The 12,583-nt window shown below is 42.1% G+C and overlaps 1 protein-coding gene and 1 long non-coding RNA gene across 2 annotated transcripts in view; one reads left to right on the top strand and one right to left on the bottom strand.

Moving 5' to 3' along the window:
* LOC308327387 overlaps positions 1 to 12,583 on the bottom strand; it is a 287,480-nt gene that overhangs the window by 111,444 nt on the left and 163,453 nt on the right. The window lies entirely within an intron of this gene.
* The window catches only part of igsf9bb (immunoglobulin superfamily, member 9Bb), a gene marked incomplete at its 3' end in the record, with an annotated part of 124,642 nt that continues 123,458 nt past the window's right edge, over positions 11,400 to 12,583 (top strand). The window contains exon 1 of the mRNA XM_080780775.1: positions 11,400 to 11,633. Within this exon, the coding sequence (XP_080636901.1) occupies positions 11,570 to 11,633 (64 nt within the window). The 5' untranslated portion in view covers positions 11,400 to 11,569. The remainder of the gene's footprint in view (positions 11,634 to 12,583) is intronic.

Raw genomic sequence — 12,583 nt, 5'->3', positions numbered from 1 at the left:
GTCATTAAAAAAAAAAAAAAAAAAGCTTTAACGGTTTTATTTGACAAGCGACATAACGACAGTGATTTCAAACCAATTAACATCCTACAGTCCTGTGGCATAATGTCATTTTTCTAACGAAAACACTAAACAAAACTCTGCCAACATCATTGACAAGGTACAGGATGATTTCCAACGACAATTTTTTCAAATTTAAACCAAAACGGCCTGTAAATGATCCACAATAAGTTCGGTTAGCTTCTTAGCATTTACATAACACACGCTACAAACATCTTGCAATCGAAATCATAAAAATCATAAAATAATTGAAGAAAATCAACTTACCTTTCAAACTAGTCGAAAGAGAAAGGAAATCCAAACGTTCAACTTCAAACCACAGAAGCAGAAAAAATGATGGCTTGGGGAAAAAACGGAGATGAAGATGATCAGTGATCAGTAACGGTTTTAGCCGGAGCTGGTGAGATGCAACTGTTTCATAAAATGTCTGAGAAGCATCTACCGGTAAATTATGAAACTCAGTATAACACCTGCAGCTCAAATCCGTCCTGCAACGCCATTGGCCCGCTACCTATCCTCCTCGCCTTCTGATTGGTCCCGGCGCCTGGTCCCGCCTAAGAGAACGTCCGCGGGATTTGGGAAAACTAAACTACTGTACCCGGAGTTCCGTTCCGTCCAGTGAGTCCATGAATGAACAAGGTAGCTAAGCTAACGTTGTTGATTTATTATAGAATGCTTTAATATGCTACTTACGTTGAACGTCTTATAGTTATCATGGTTTTAAGCGTTTCTCTTCATTCAGTCACATTATTCACATAATATGTCTCACTCTCCAGTAAACCGGGTGAAGCTGTTTGTTTACTGTACTGTTTTGCCAGGAACTACTTTATGTGGAAGAACACATTGCTCGGTTCTAGGTGCTGTTAGGTGCTGCACTGCCTGCACAGCAGTCAGCAGTGCATTTATTTTAATTCGCCTGATAATCACAGAATTTAGAAGCTTCAAAGGACGCGTTGTCGCGTTCGCTCTGTGGACTGGAGTGGGCTCACTGTAGCCCCAATTTTTTGATTCTCGTAGAGGTTTTTTTCGATTCTGACGAATCTCTCAGAATCGAAAAAAACCTCTACGAGAATCAAAAATTTGGGGCTAGGCTCACTGGGCTGTGGGCTATGGGCTGGATCCATGCCCCACCGCCACCACCACCACCACCAACAACAACATTGTAATCATCATTTGACTGTTATTTATGATTGTGTATTTTGTGTTGTTGCACAGTTGCACTAGTAAATTAAAAACGGAGGAGTTAGGAGTGTAGTCACTGTAGTGTATAGTGTATGTAGGCTACTGTTTAGCCAGGATACTTTATGTGGTAGAACAAGATATGCAAATCAAGCTTATATAGCAGTCCTGCTTTTATGGAAACAAGCCACAGTGCTTTTTGGGGTCAAGTAGACAAGTATTACATATGGGTATTACATGCGTTTGTATTAAACTGTACTCTTCTGTGCTTTTTGTGTGTGCAAACTGTTAATACTCCATAATAATCAATTCAAATGTGCTCATGGTCTCTCATGTGGCTTGTGGTGGTGGACATTTTTGCCACAGACATACAAAATGAATGGACAATATTACCAGAAACACATGAATAGATAACCCTGAATAACCATAACAGGACTGTAACTCTGAGAGTGTACAAAAAGGGTCCATTTGGTTCCATTTGAAGGGGGTCTTTGCAAATAAAACATTTGAGAACCACTAGTACTAGACTACTAGTCGACTCCTAATGTGACCATAGTTTCATAGTAAATAATTGTCATACATATTCTGAAGAAAACCTGGAGACAGTAAGTGGGTGTTATGATCAAAATAAGAACATTATAATGTTGTGTTAAACAAAATAAAAAAAATGCCACGGACATGACAAAGTCTTTGCCACGGACACATTTTGTCCGTATATGGACATGTTGGTGACCACTGCTCATGTGGGCCCTAACCACTCGGGTGTCGGGGTCACCCTGACAATTGAATAATTCCTGTTCTATTTCATCTTTAATTTATAGCGCAAGAGCAAATCCGCCTGCCACTCGTCGGCCCCACCAACCTCCATGATGTGACTGAGATTGAGAGTCAGCGGACTCTCTAGTGGACATGGGGAAGAGTCCCAGGGCTGCCACAGGCTCATCTTTTGAAGCTAAGAATCCAATCCAGTCTTACTACCAAAGAGCAAGTCCACGCTAGTCCACAGGTACCCTGCCTCACACATGCATCGCATACATGTTGCAACAACCGATGGTGTAACAATCACCCTGAAATGTCAGAATGTTGACATTAGAAAATGACTGTGATCAAAGTATTTACAGTAGTTGAATATGTTTATTTGCCACAAATTCATAATTGACAAAACCAATGGTGCATAAAGTAATACACCAAGGGTTTACTATCCCTATATATCTCTCTAACAATCAAAACAAATGTCTGTTTTTGTAGTGTACTATACATCACATCTAATAATTCAGTAACACATTAATGGTCTCCTTTTCAATGTAGGATTTAATCATAATGATCATGTTGAACCACTTGGCAGTATGAATATGCAGGCAAGGTTTTACTAGCTTTTGTGTGCTGACTATTTCTTCACTCCTATTACATTACATATTTTACTAAAAGACTATTCATCTAATCTGGAGTGCTGCAGATTTTGCTGATTAGTTTTTTCTAGTTCTCATTGTAATTCATGCTGAAAAAATGGCATGTCACCTGTTGAAGCACCATTAGTATGTAAAAATACATTCACATATTCTGCTGTGTTACTCTGAATTGGTCTACCTGCATACCTAAAGTCTGTTAGCTCATATGTCACCTTAAGTCCGCCATAAAGAGTTTGCTCAGCAGCAACAGAAGCTGTTGTTTCTAAATATGGAACCGAGTACGGAGTACTTATTATTTATTGCTGGCTCCTGAGTCTGAGTTGTGTTTTTTTCGTGTAAAATAGTATATTTGAAGGTTTAACATTTTTGCTGTTTTTGTATCGTATTGCAGAGTGTATAGTCTAGTCTGTTTCCTACTGTATATACCCCACAACCGAGTTATGATAGGTGGTTTTGAGAAGTTAAGATTAAGAGGCTGAGCCTCTTAACTTCCTTTTAAATTTTCATCCCACAATTTTGTAACCCATTATCTAATGTGATCTTGGGCTCTACACACCCTCCGCCAACCTAGTCCCCATATATGGGGGACATGGGGAGAGCAACGTACTTGAACTCATGCTTCCTTCATGCCTGAGTGTCCAAGTTGCTCCTTTACACCTGACAGGGGGGAGTTTCCCTGGTTGGACGTAGCGCGTGGAAGGAACACGTTATTCCAACCAGTTCCTTTCCCCTCTGTGAGAGCCCCGTCTTAGCTCTCGAGGAGTTGATCCCGTAGTTGAACCTGGTTGACGCGCTGTTTAAATGCCATACTGTTTGTTCTGTGTGTCAGCCCCACAATGCGATAATAAACACACAGGCAGGCAGCTCTTCTTGCCTTTGACACATTTACTACCAAGCAGTTAGTACGGCATCAGTATCTGCGATTTCAAAATGAAACAATAATCAGTATAGACACAAACAATGGATATTCTCTGACAAGCATTTCTCCACACAGCATTTGACAGTGGTAGCATACCTGCGGTCGAAACCATTTGCCCCTTCCGGGTCAATCCTCCCTCTCATCATACCCGTGAACTTGATACTTAAATAAACAACAGCGCCACCCCAAGGTTACATGAATGTGCTTGACCTTGGTACTCATTTGGCCCTTACACCCTCTATCTGGCCAGGGGGAGGCAGTTTAGAGACCAGGATTACTGCATGTTTTTGTGAAGCGCCTTTTAATACTTTTCATTGGTTCAACCCACACACACACACACACACACACACACACACACACACACACACACGTAGCACTGATTTCTTAGTGCTATGTGCCCGAAAGGCAGTGACCAATGACCATTATGTTCCAGGCATGGAGTTGCCCAATATCCCAATACAAGGGTTGTTCATGCCTTTGGCAGGATTGCTGAATAGAGGTGAAAGGTTAATATGATTGACAGGATTCCCTCAAAGATGCCATGGATTTTAGCATTGTCTACAACTCTATATTGTCTACATTGTCAACACCTTGCATCATTGTGAGCTAGATAGACAGCTATAGTAGATGGCCTATTTGTGTCATGCAACCCCATCGTACCACAAAGTAATAAAGATGCAGGCTCCACTTAACTTAAGTGGTTAAGGTATAACTTCCCCCCCCCACACATTTATCACAATCCAGAGGCTCCCAAACAATGGGCCTGGGCCTATTTTGGGGTTGCAGCAGACCCGTTTTTCTGGGACAATCCTATACTTTGCAAAATTGCTCATATTTGCGCTGCTCTCATTCAAAACGATGTATCTCACTCTCGAGCACTGCATGTGGTCATGTGACCACCGGTGCTGTTTTCTGCCCTCCCATTATGCCGACGTCGATTGGTTCTCGAGATACATGAGGAGAACACACACACACACACACACACACACACACACACACACACACACTAAAACAGATCTTCTATTTTCACTTATTTTGTGCAACGTCATTTTTGGACGAAGTAGCATCAATTTATGAAAGTTGAAATATGGAGATACTATAGGCCTCCAAGCATGACGGCAACGCTGCGCACGTTTCACCAGAGCCCTCTGTTAGTCAGCATTAACCTGCTTCCACCTCTCACAACGAGGACGTGTAGGGTTGGATTTTGAGAGGCAAGAATGTTTTTAGTTGGCTGCCTGATTGGTTCTCAAAAACAATCGATGCTCTGGATCTTTAACAGTTGTTAGTACACATTGTTGTTGTTACAGATGTGACCACAGCAGACTAATTGTAATTGCTCACTCCAAAGTGAATGCTTCTCTGCAAGCTCAATTCCTTCTGAGACAGCACTTATGCATTATGGATTCTTAGCTCCAGGTGTGAGAACTGCGGCTCCCACTACAACTATGAGAACAGATGTGCTGTAATGTATTCATGCTGATGTTGTATGCTCAAACAGAGCTTAGAGGCTATAAACATCAGCAGCAGCGAGTGCGGTGTGACTCAGAAACGACTTTTATTTCCACAGTATTCACTAGAGATCATGAATAGAATTACTTTTTTCTGCTCCATTAGGAGATTTGCATATTTAAAAAGAACAACCCACTGGGTATCCTCACACATATTATGGCAAACCCACCAAAGGATAATTAATGCCGTCCCTCACAATGTCAACAATTTTCACTCATCATGTTGGCTCATGCGAAATCTATTGTGCCCCTGTGCCCAGGTACAGTGTACTTTAACACTAGAAAGCAAAAAGAGCTGGAAACTGAATTAGCTGCCAGCTGGTTGAATGGCTTGGGCTTAATTAACCAGCAGTGACGGTGTTTACCTGCACTTTTTTCCTAGAAGCCATACAGTGAAATGGTCTATAATACTATTTGCTTAACCTGCACTTTCACCCTGCATGTGCCTGTTTCAGTCATGTCATGGTTATAGGCATCACTGTCTAGCAGTGTTGTTTTTGGCAGCAAATTTTGATTTTAGTTTTAGTCATAGTCTCTTGAATAGTTTTAGTCACCTGGAATGTTTTAGTGTTAGTCTAGTTTTAGTCGACTAAATATCATAAGATTTTTTAGCTTGTAGATCGGCTATCTTCAGCAAGTGTAAAAACAGTCATTACGACGGCATCAAGGCCCGCCAAAATACATTTTAATCGACTAAATCAACTGTAGATTTAGTCGACTAAAATGTATTTTGGTGGTCCTTGATGCCGTCGTAATGACTGTTTTTACACTTGCTGAAGATAGCCGATCTACAAGCTCACAACGCATCGCGCTGCGTTGTGAGCTTGTAGATCTGCTATTTTCAGCATGCAACCAATTGTAAAATGACTTCTCTTGTCCACTTGTCCCTTCCTAACAGTTTAGTCTAGTTTTTATTCGTCGACGAAATTGTCAGTGTATTTGGTCTTAGTCTTAGTCATCATAGCTTAGTTTTCATTTAGTTTTCGTTAGTGGTAAAAGGTAGTCGACGAACATTTTCCGTCATAGTTTTAGTCGACGACAACAACACTGCTGTCTACTAGTGTCTGGTACAGAAGATGCTCAAAACACGACCAAACGGCCATCTAGGGTGGTTAAGACCCTCGGGGGGGGGGGGGGGGGGGGCGTCGTGCCACAAATGACCGTCAGACAGGCGGCGTTTGATGCTCTCAGATCTGCATGATGCACATCTGTTTCCACATGTGCCAGCTCTCAGCAGGAGGCACAAACGGCTGGCACGGTTCTGTTCAAGGGGAACAACGATAAGCCACAGTATACCAAATCCTGATTCGGTGATTTTATATTTTGGGTCTGTAAACTCACAGACAAAGTGTTGTGTGAGCTTGTAGATTGGCCGAAAATTAGCCAAGTAACGGTTCCTTTCAGAATTGTTTGTTAAACATTTGAATTCATGTTGCTATATTTATATATATATATACTGTATATATCATCAACCGATCAGCAAAAGGACTTGAATTCCATCCATTACTGATCTGTCCCGTAGACATAATTCATTCTGTACTGGTCGTTGGTTTCATGAACTTCAACGGAATAACCCATGAATGTGTTTTTTGGTGAGTTACAGAATAGTTTTGTTATACTTACTTACAGTAGGTTCCCTCTCTGTCATAACAATAGGATCATAAACAACATTATCACAGAGGGCAGTGGTATGGGGGGGGAGGGCAGTAAATATGCGTGAGAATATTAGGTCATGGTATACTGTAAGTAATGGGCCCACTCACTCACTGTCACTCAATAGCCGTTTGGCGACAGAAAGGCCATTATGTGGACTATAGGGCTTTCTAGTGGCTAGAGGGTGGACAAAGAACTGTGGCTTTTCTCCCCAACACGAGCATACATTTTCCCTATTCTGGGGCGAGCCGTCTGTGAAAATTGCAGATCGTCAAGCAACGCGTTTTGAGTTTGCACATTGGCAATTTTTGAGGGAAACATTATTTATTAATATCCCATTCAGCACTGCAGGAACCCCTTTTGCATTATGTTATTCTCTAGCTGTTGAAAAATAGCAGATCTACAAGCTCATAGCGCGACACCAAGTGCCACGCTACGAGCTTGAAGATCTGCTATTTTTGAGAAATCGTTAAAATGTGAGCAAGTCTTTGAATATTATATTCTTTCACAGTGAACGTTCTTAACTTGCTTCTGGGGCGGGGACGACGACAGACACAGATCATTCTGGGGGTCCTTCACGTGAAAAAGGTTGAGCACCGCTGACATAGAAACATGGGTTTTTCAGAAAGCTTTTAGGATTTACAGTACAAGACTTTTTTTTTTTAGAATTGGCCTCAGGTCTAAATGGGTTAAGGGTCCTAGTATAGAGCCCTGAGGGATTCCGGTGAACTAAGTATAGGGTACATTTATAAGTGGTGATTTTAGTAGTGTAGTATTTTCTTTAGCATTCTTTTAACTAGGAGAACTAGGAGTAGTCTGAGAGGCAGTGGAACGAAATTCCGTTAATTTATGAATTGTATATGTTGAATAACAACAAAGATATATATATATATATATATATATATATAGATATAGATATCTCTCTATACATATAATCACACTTACAAAACATTCAATATAGTAAACAATGAATTATGAATCTGGCTATGAGGTTTCTTATTTATATTGGGGCCTTCCTTTACACCATTTGTTTCCTAACACATCGCACCATTATATTGACATAATAAAACATAATAATGTCATGAAATAAAACAATACATTGTGAGACATTTGGGGCTAATATACAGTATTCTTGTAGAGCAGGAGTGGACGTATAGGAGGGGCCCGGACAGGAGTGGATGGTGCATCCCATGTGATGTATTTTTAGTTATTGTATGTTTTATTTATAACACATTGAATATATTTTATACAGACATAAATCCTTTTACTTATGGATGCATGCTGCTGAATGGTAGGTACTGTACAGTATGTATCATCATTGCACCTACAGTATCTGTCCACTATTGGTGCTATATAATGAGCTTTGGAACACATACTAAGGTTCCATAAAGCTTCATGAGTATAATTGTTGTCTTATTTTAATGTAAAGCGAAGGTGAAGTCAAATGTCCTGATAGTAGAGATTCAAGACACCTCACCATATACATATTTTATTACAACTGTTATGGAGAGTGAGTTGGGTGCACGGGGCCACTGGAGCCCTCTACAAGAGGAGTACATTTCAAAACAACACATTTCAGTGCAATGCGATGCAAGGGAGAGCAGCGTTTAATAGTGCAGGATTTCATGTGTGCTGCCAGGAGCTTTTGTATATGAAAAACAACTTAAACTCTCTCCCAACTAAAGGGTAAACGTAAGCATTTTGGGTCCATTCGGTTACATTTGTACACTCTGTTACGAATGGAAATATGAACACTGAGGATTTATACTGTGTTTGGCTGAAAGGTCAACAAATGTTGTCAAGCGAGTGTAAAAACTACTGATAAAATGCTGGTGTTGGGAGTTTGACTTTGTCAGGCTATAGAAAAGTGCTTTTCAGAGTAGAGAGTATATGCAGGCGGCTGTGGCTCAGGAGGTAGAGCAGGTCGTCCAATGATCCCTGGGTAGGCGGTTCGAATCCCGGCTCCTCCTGTCCACATGTTGAAGTGACCTTGGGAAAGACATCATCATCATCATTTTTCGACCGCGGTCGAGATCATGGATTCCACAATGCTACGCCAGACTTCCCGGTCCTTCATTGCCACCCCCAGTTCCTGCCTATATTGAAGCACCGGTCCTTCATTGCCACCCCCAGTTCCTGCCTATACTGAAGCACCCTTCCTTCATTGCCACCCCCAGTTCCTGCCTACTGAAGCATGTGTCCCTAGCGATGACATCAGGGAACGACAGCTTTCTACCTCTGGTCCGCCCTGAGGCAGGACTCCAGAGAAGAAGGGAAGATATAACCTCATTGTCAGCTCTGTAGCAGTGGCAAGCTGTGGGCAAGACACTGAACCCTACATTTCCTCCAATGAGTCGGTCGGTGCGAGCTCGCCACCATTGGTGTGTGTAAATGTGGGAAGTGCAGACTGGGGTCGACCGTTCGCCGCTTCACCTCCCAATGTATGAATGAATGAACCATTGTAAAGCGCTTTGAGCACTTGGAAAAGCACTATGAAATTGCAATTCATTATGCACATGCATCACTTTTCCACCGGGACACACACACACAGCCCACTCATCTAGGCTGAGTGGCAACACATTGAGCAGCATGGATGTTTGAAATCACTCAACGGTCCTGCGTGCCATATACACCTGTCCTGTTTATGAATGTCACACAATCACAAAAATAATCACCTGCACTGAATTCCTTGACAGAAAATAAATAAATATCTAATAACATGTCTATGGTGGTTCTTATGAAACAAAAACTTTGCAGATAGAAAGACGATGAAGTCAAGCTTTCCGTACAGCTGCAATGTCGTTTAATATACTGTGGTTCCAAAAGTGGGGTCCGGGGACCCGCACGGGTCCTTGAGGGAGTTCCAGGGGGTCCCCAGCTAAATGATAGTTTGGAACCAAATGGACCCTTATGGGTCTGTAAACTAGCAGTGATTTTACAATATAAATTGGGGGTCCCAGACTTTTCTGTTTGGATGGATGGATGGATGATAATAATAATAATGAATTGCATTTTTATAGCGCTTTTCCAAGTGCTCAAAGCGCTTTACAATGGTTCATTCATTCATATGTGCTGTCATGGCCAGAAAGTAGTTTTTTGCAACTCAGCAGACATCCCTGCATAAGTTAACCTATTGGGTACAGCCTTCAGCCCTTAACAGGGTGCCCCAGTCAAATACGGGGTATAGTTTAATTTCACTATGATTCAATTAACTTAAAAAAAATCCATAAAATGTACGGCTATTCTAACGTTCTAACACCATGAATCTATTCTATTTCTCATGTACAATTATGATGTGTAGACACTATATTTAAACTAAAATATCAGGATCCCTAATCAAAAAGTTAAAAAACACCTTGAGCTATAGGATACAGTCCATGAGCACATGCATGGCAAAGCTTGAAAGAAAAATGTTATTTTGAAACTCTCCAATTATTCTCCAAGTCCACTTGGAGAAAGATTTACCATGTGTGAATTGGGCTGATGACATAAGTGAGAGGTAAAAGAGGGCATACATAAATTATATTGAGTGGGATGGAGAGCCTGAGGTGATATCATTGGAGAATAATGGGACATGATGACTATATAGAATAAAATGGGAGGGTGGAGTAGGATTTCACTCTGACGCACATTGGTCTATATGTGTGCAAGGTGGAGTGAGTCAGTTGGTGGATAGGCTACTAGCTGTAACATGCACGCGCACCTTTTCGATATCTTTGTGAATTCTACACTTTTTGGGCTGCATTGAACGTGTGAATAGCTATTGAAATAGTAATGACAAACGTCAATGCATCATTATAATAGGCATATCAGCAGTCAGCACTAACATTTCCATATCTTCAGGCTATACAGTACTTTACATTAGCGTGCATAAAGTTTTACCCCTATAATAGCCCATGCACTGACAGACAGGATGAGGATATAACGATAAGAAATGCCCACAGTTTTGCCCTATATGGGCCTATAGTATAGCCTATAAAGCTAACAGGTTAGCGCATCTCTCGGCGACGTAAAAATCCGCTCACTCTCACTCCGCATTCATTCATACTCTCCTCCGTCCATTAATATGAATCATAAAACCCCCTTCATTTCAAAATAAGGTTCGCAGCAGAAGAAGAGGTAGAGGCAGCGCTTTTGGAAGAGAGCGACATACATCTAGATATATGGATGTAGAGCCCGGCCGGCTGCTGCTCATGTCATTTGATTGCGCATGATGATACTGCAGCTTCCAATACGGTTCCACGCTCCAACTCACCTTGAACCATCTCGTCTGGGGCTTCTGGGTCCCGCACACACGGTATATGAAGACCGACGGCGCGCACACACCAATCCACGCCCCCAGGCCGGCGCTACGCTCGCCAATGAGCGGCGCGCGGAGGCGGACCTGCCGGCGTCTACGCGTCGTCCGTACGACGTCGCCGCGCAGCCCAAAAGCGCCGATCTGCAAGCCCACGGAAATGCACCAAATGCACACCTTCAAGGCTTGCAGATCGGCGCTTTTCCGGCTGCGAGGCGCCCCCCTACCGACGAAGTATATAACACGCGAGAGGGGGCTTAGAATTTGTCAGGCTTGGTTTCACGGTCGGGATTCGTGATCTGGCGTCGGCCGCCGTTCGTCCCATTGGTGCAGGTGATCCGTCTCGACGAGAAGGATGCGAGAGAGGAAAGAAGAGGAGAGGGGGAGCCGAGAAGGGATATGGATGATTAAAGTGTGCAGGGCATGATTATTAAAGAGGATACCGGCTCATTCAAACGTCCTGGGCCGCACTGGGCGATGACAGCTGTATCGGAAGGGGCACTTTGAGATATGATGAGGTTTATTTCTGGTTGGCAATAGTACTATGATTTGGTATGTGGCGACTTTGATAGCAAGTGTATTCAGCACCCGAGGAACGGCAGCTCAAGGTGAGTTGAAGTGCAATAATTTGTTTGCAACAGCTATTTTTTATATGCTCAAGTTTTTATGTGCTTTTTAAAAATGTGACATTTATTGATCCTGTTGTTTGGCGACGGCGTTGTGCCGTGCGCCTAGAATATTCGCACTTTTTATGATGAAAGTTGTGGCATTTGTGCATTTCCGCACCTGATCGCAATTACCTGCTAAAGAAAGGTTGCCGGCTGATTCACCAGGTAAGCTAATAAATGGTATCTAAAACGAATCGCTGATGAGGTTTAAATGGATAGCCGGCTACGACGACGTATGCAATAACTAATTTGACTATAGCCCCTAAAGACAACCTTCCTTATAGTTCTTATACACTCGACATGAAAACACATTTATTGTTTGTAATAAGTGCGACTCAGGCAACGATTGGAAATGACTATTGTCAATTTAGGCATCAGTTTACTCGGTCGGGTTTGGTTTGATATCATATTATGGCCTGTAGGCTAATAAGTTTTGCTCTTGTAGACATCTTCGTGGTTAGGCCTATAGCTTTTTAGACATCTGTGGCATTATAATTGAAAACCGATATTTTCTGAGAGCTTGTATGTCACATTTTAAACACATTTGAAATGTTACTCTAGCACTGCTGAGTGGATAAACCTGTTCCTTGGGACCTGTTCCTTTGGTACCCCCGTACTACCGATTTCATCCACAGGGAGGCGGGCTTCTTCATAAAATAATAAGCTGCATTGTGGTGAAATATCCAGTAAACTGAAAATGATCTGTAGTCACTTTCTGTGGCACTTCCTGTGCTGGCTTGCTGTAGCAAACGCAGCCTTTTACGTTTTCCATGTAGCAAAGTAATATTCAGCCATTCCTCTTGAGACAGAAACTTCCTTAAAGACATTGGATATATTCACAAGATGAATGGGTCTCACTAAGTCATTACTGTTCTACGCTAATTGTCATT

This window comes from Protomyctophum bolini (assembly GCF_963924005.1).
Source record: "Protomyctophum bolini genome assembly, chromosome: 13".
NCBI lineage: Eukaryota > Metazoa > Chordata > Actinopteri > Myctophiformes > Myctophidae > Protomyctophum > Protomyctophum bolini.
Note: the sequence above shows the minus strand (reverse complement) of the source record. Positions and strands in the feature narration are given on the sequence as shown.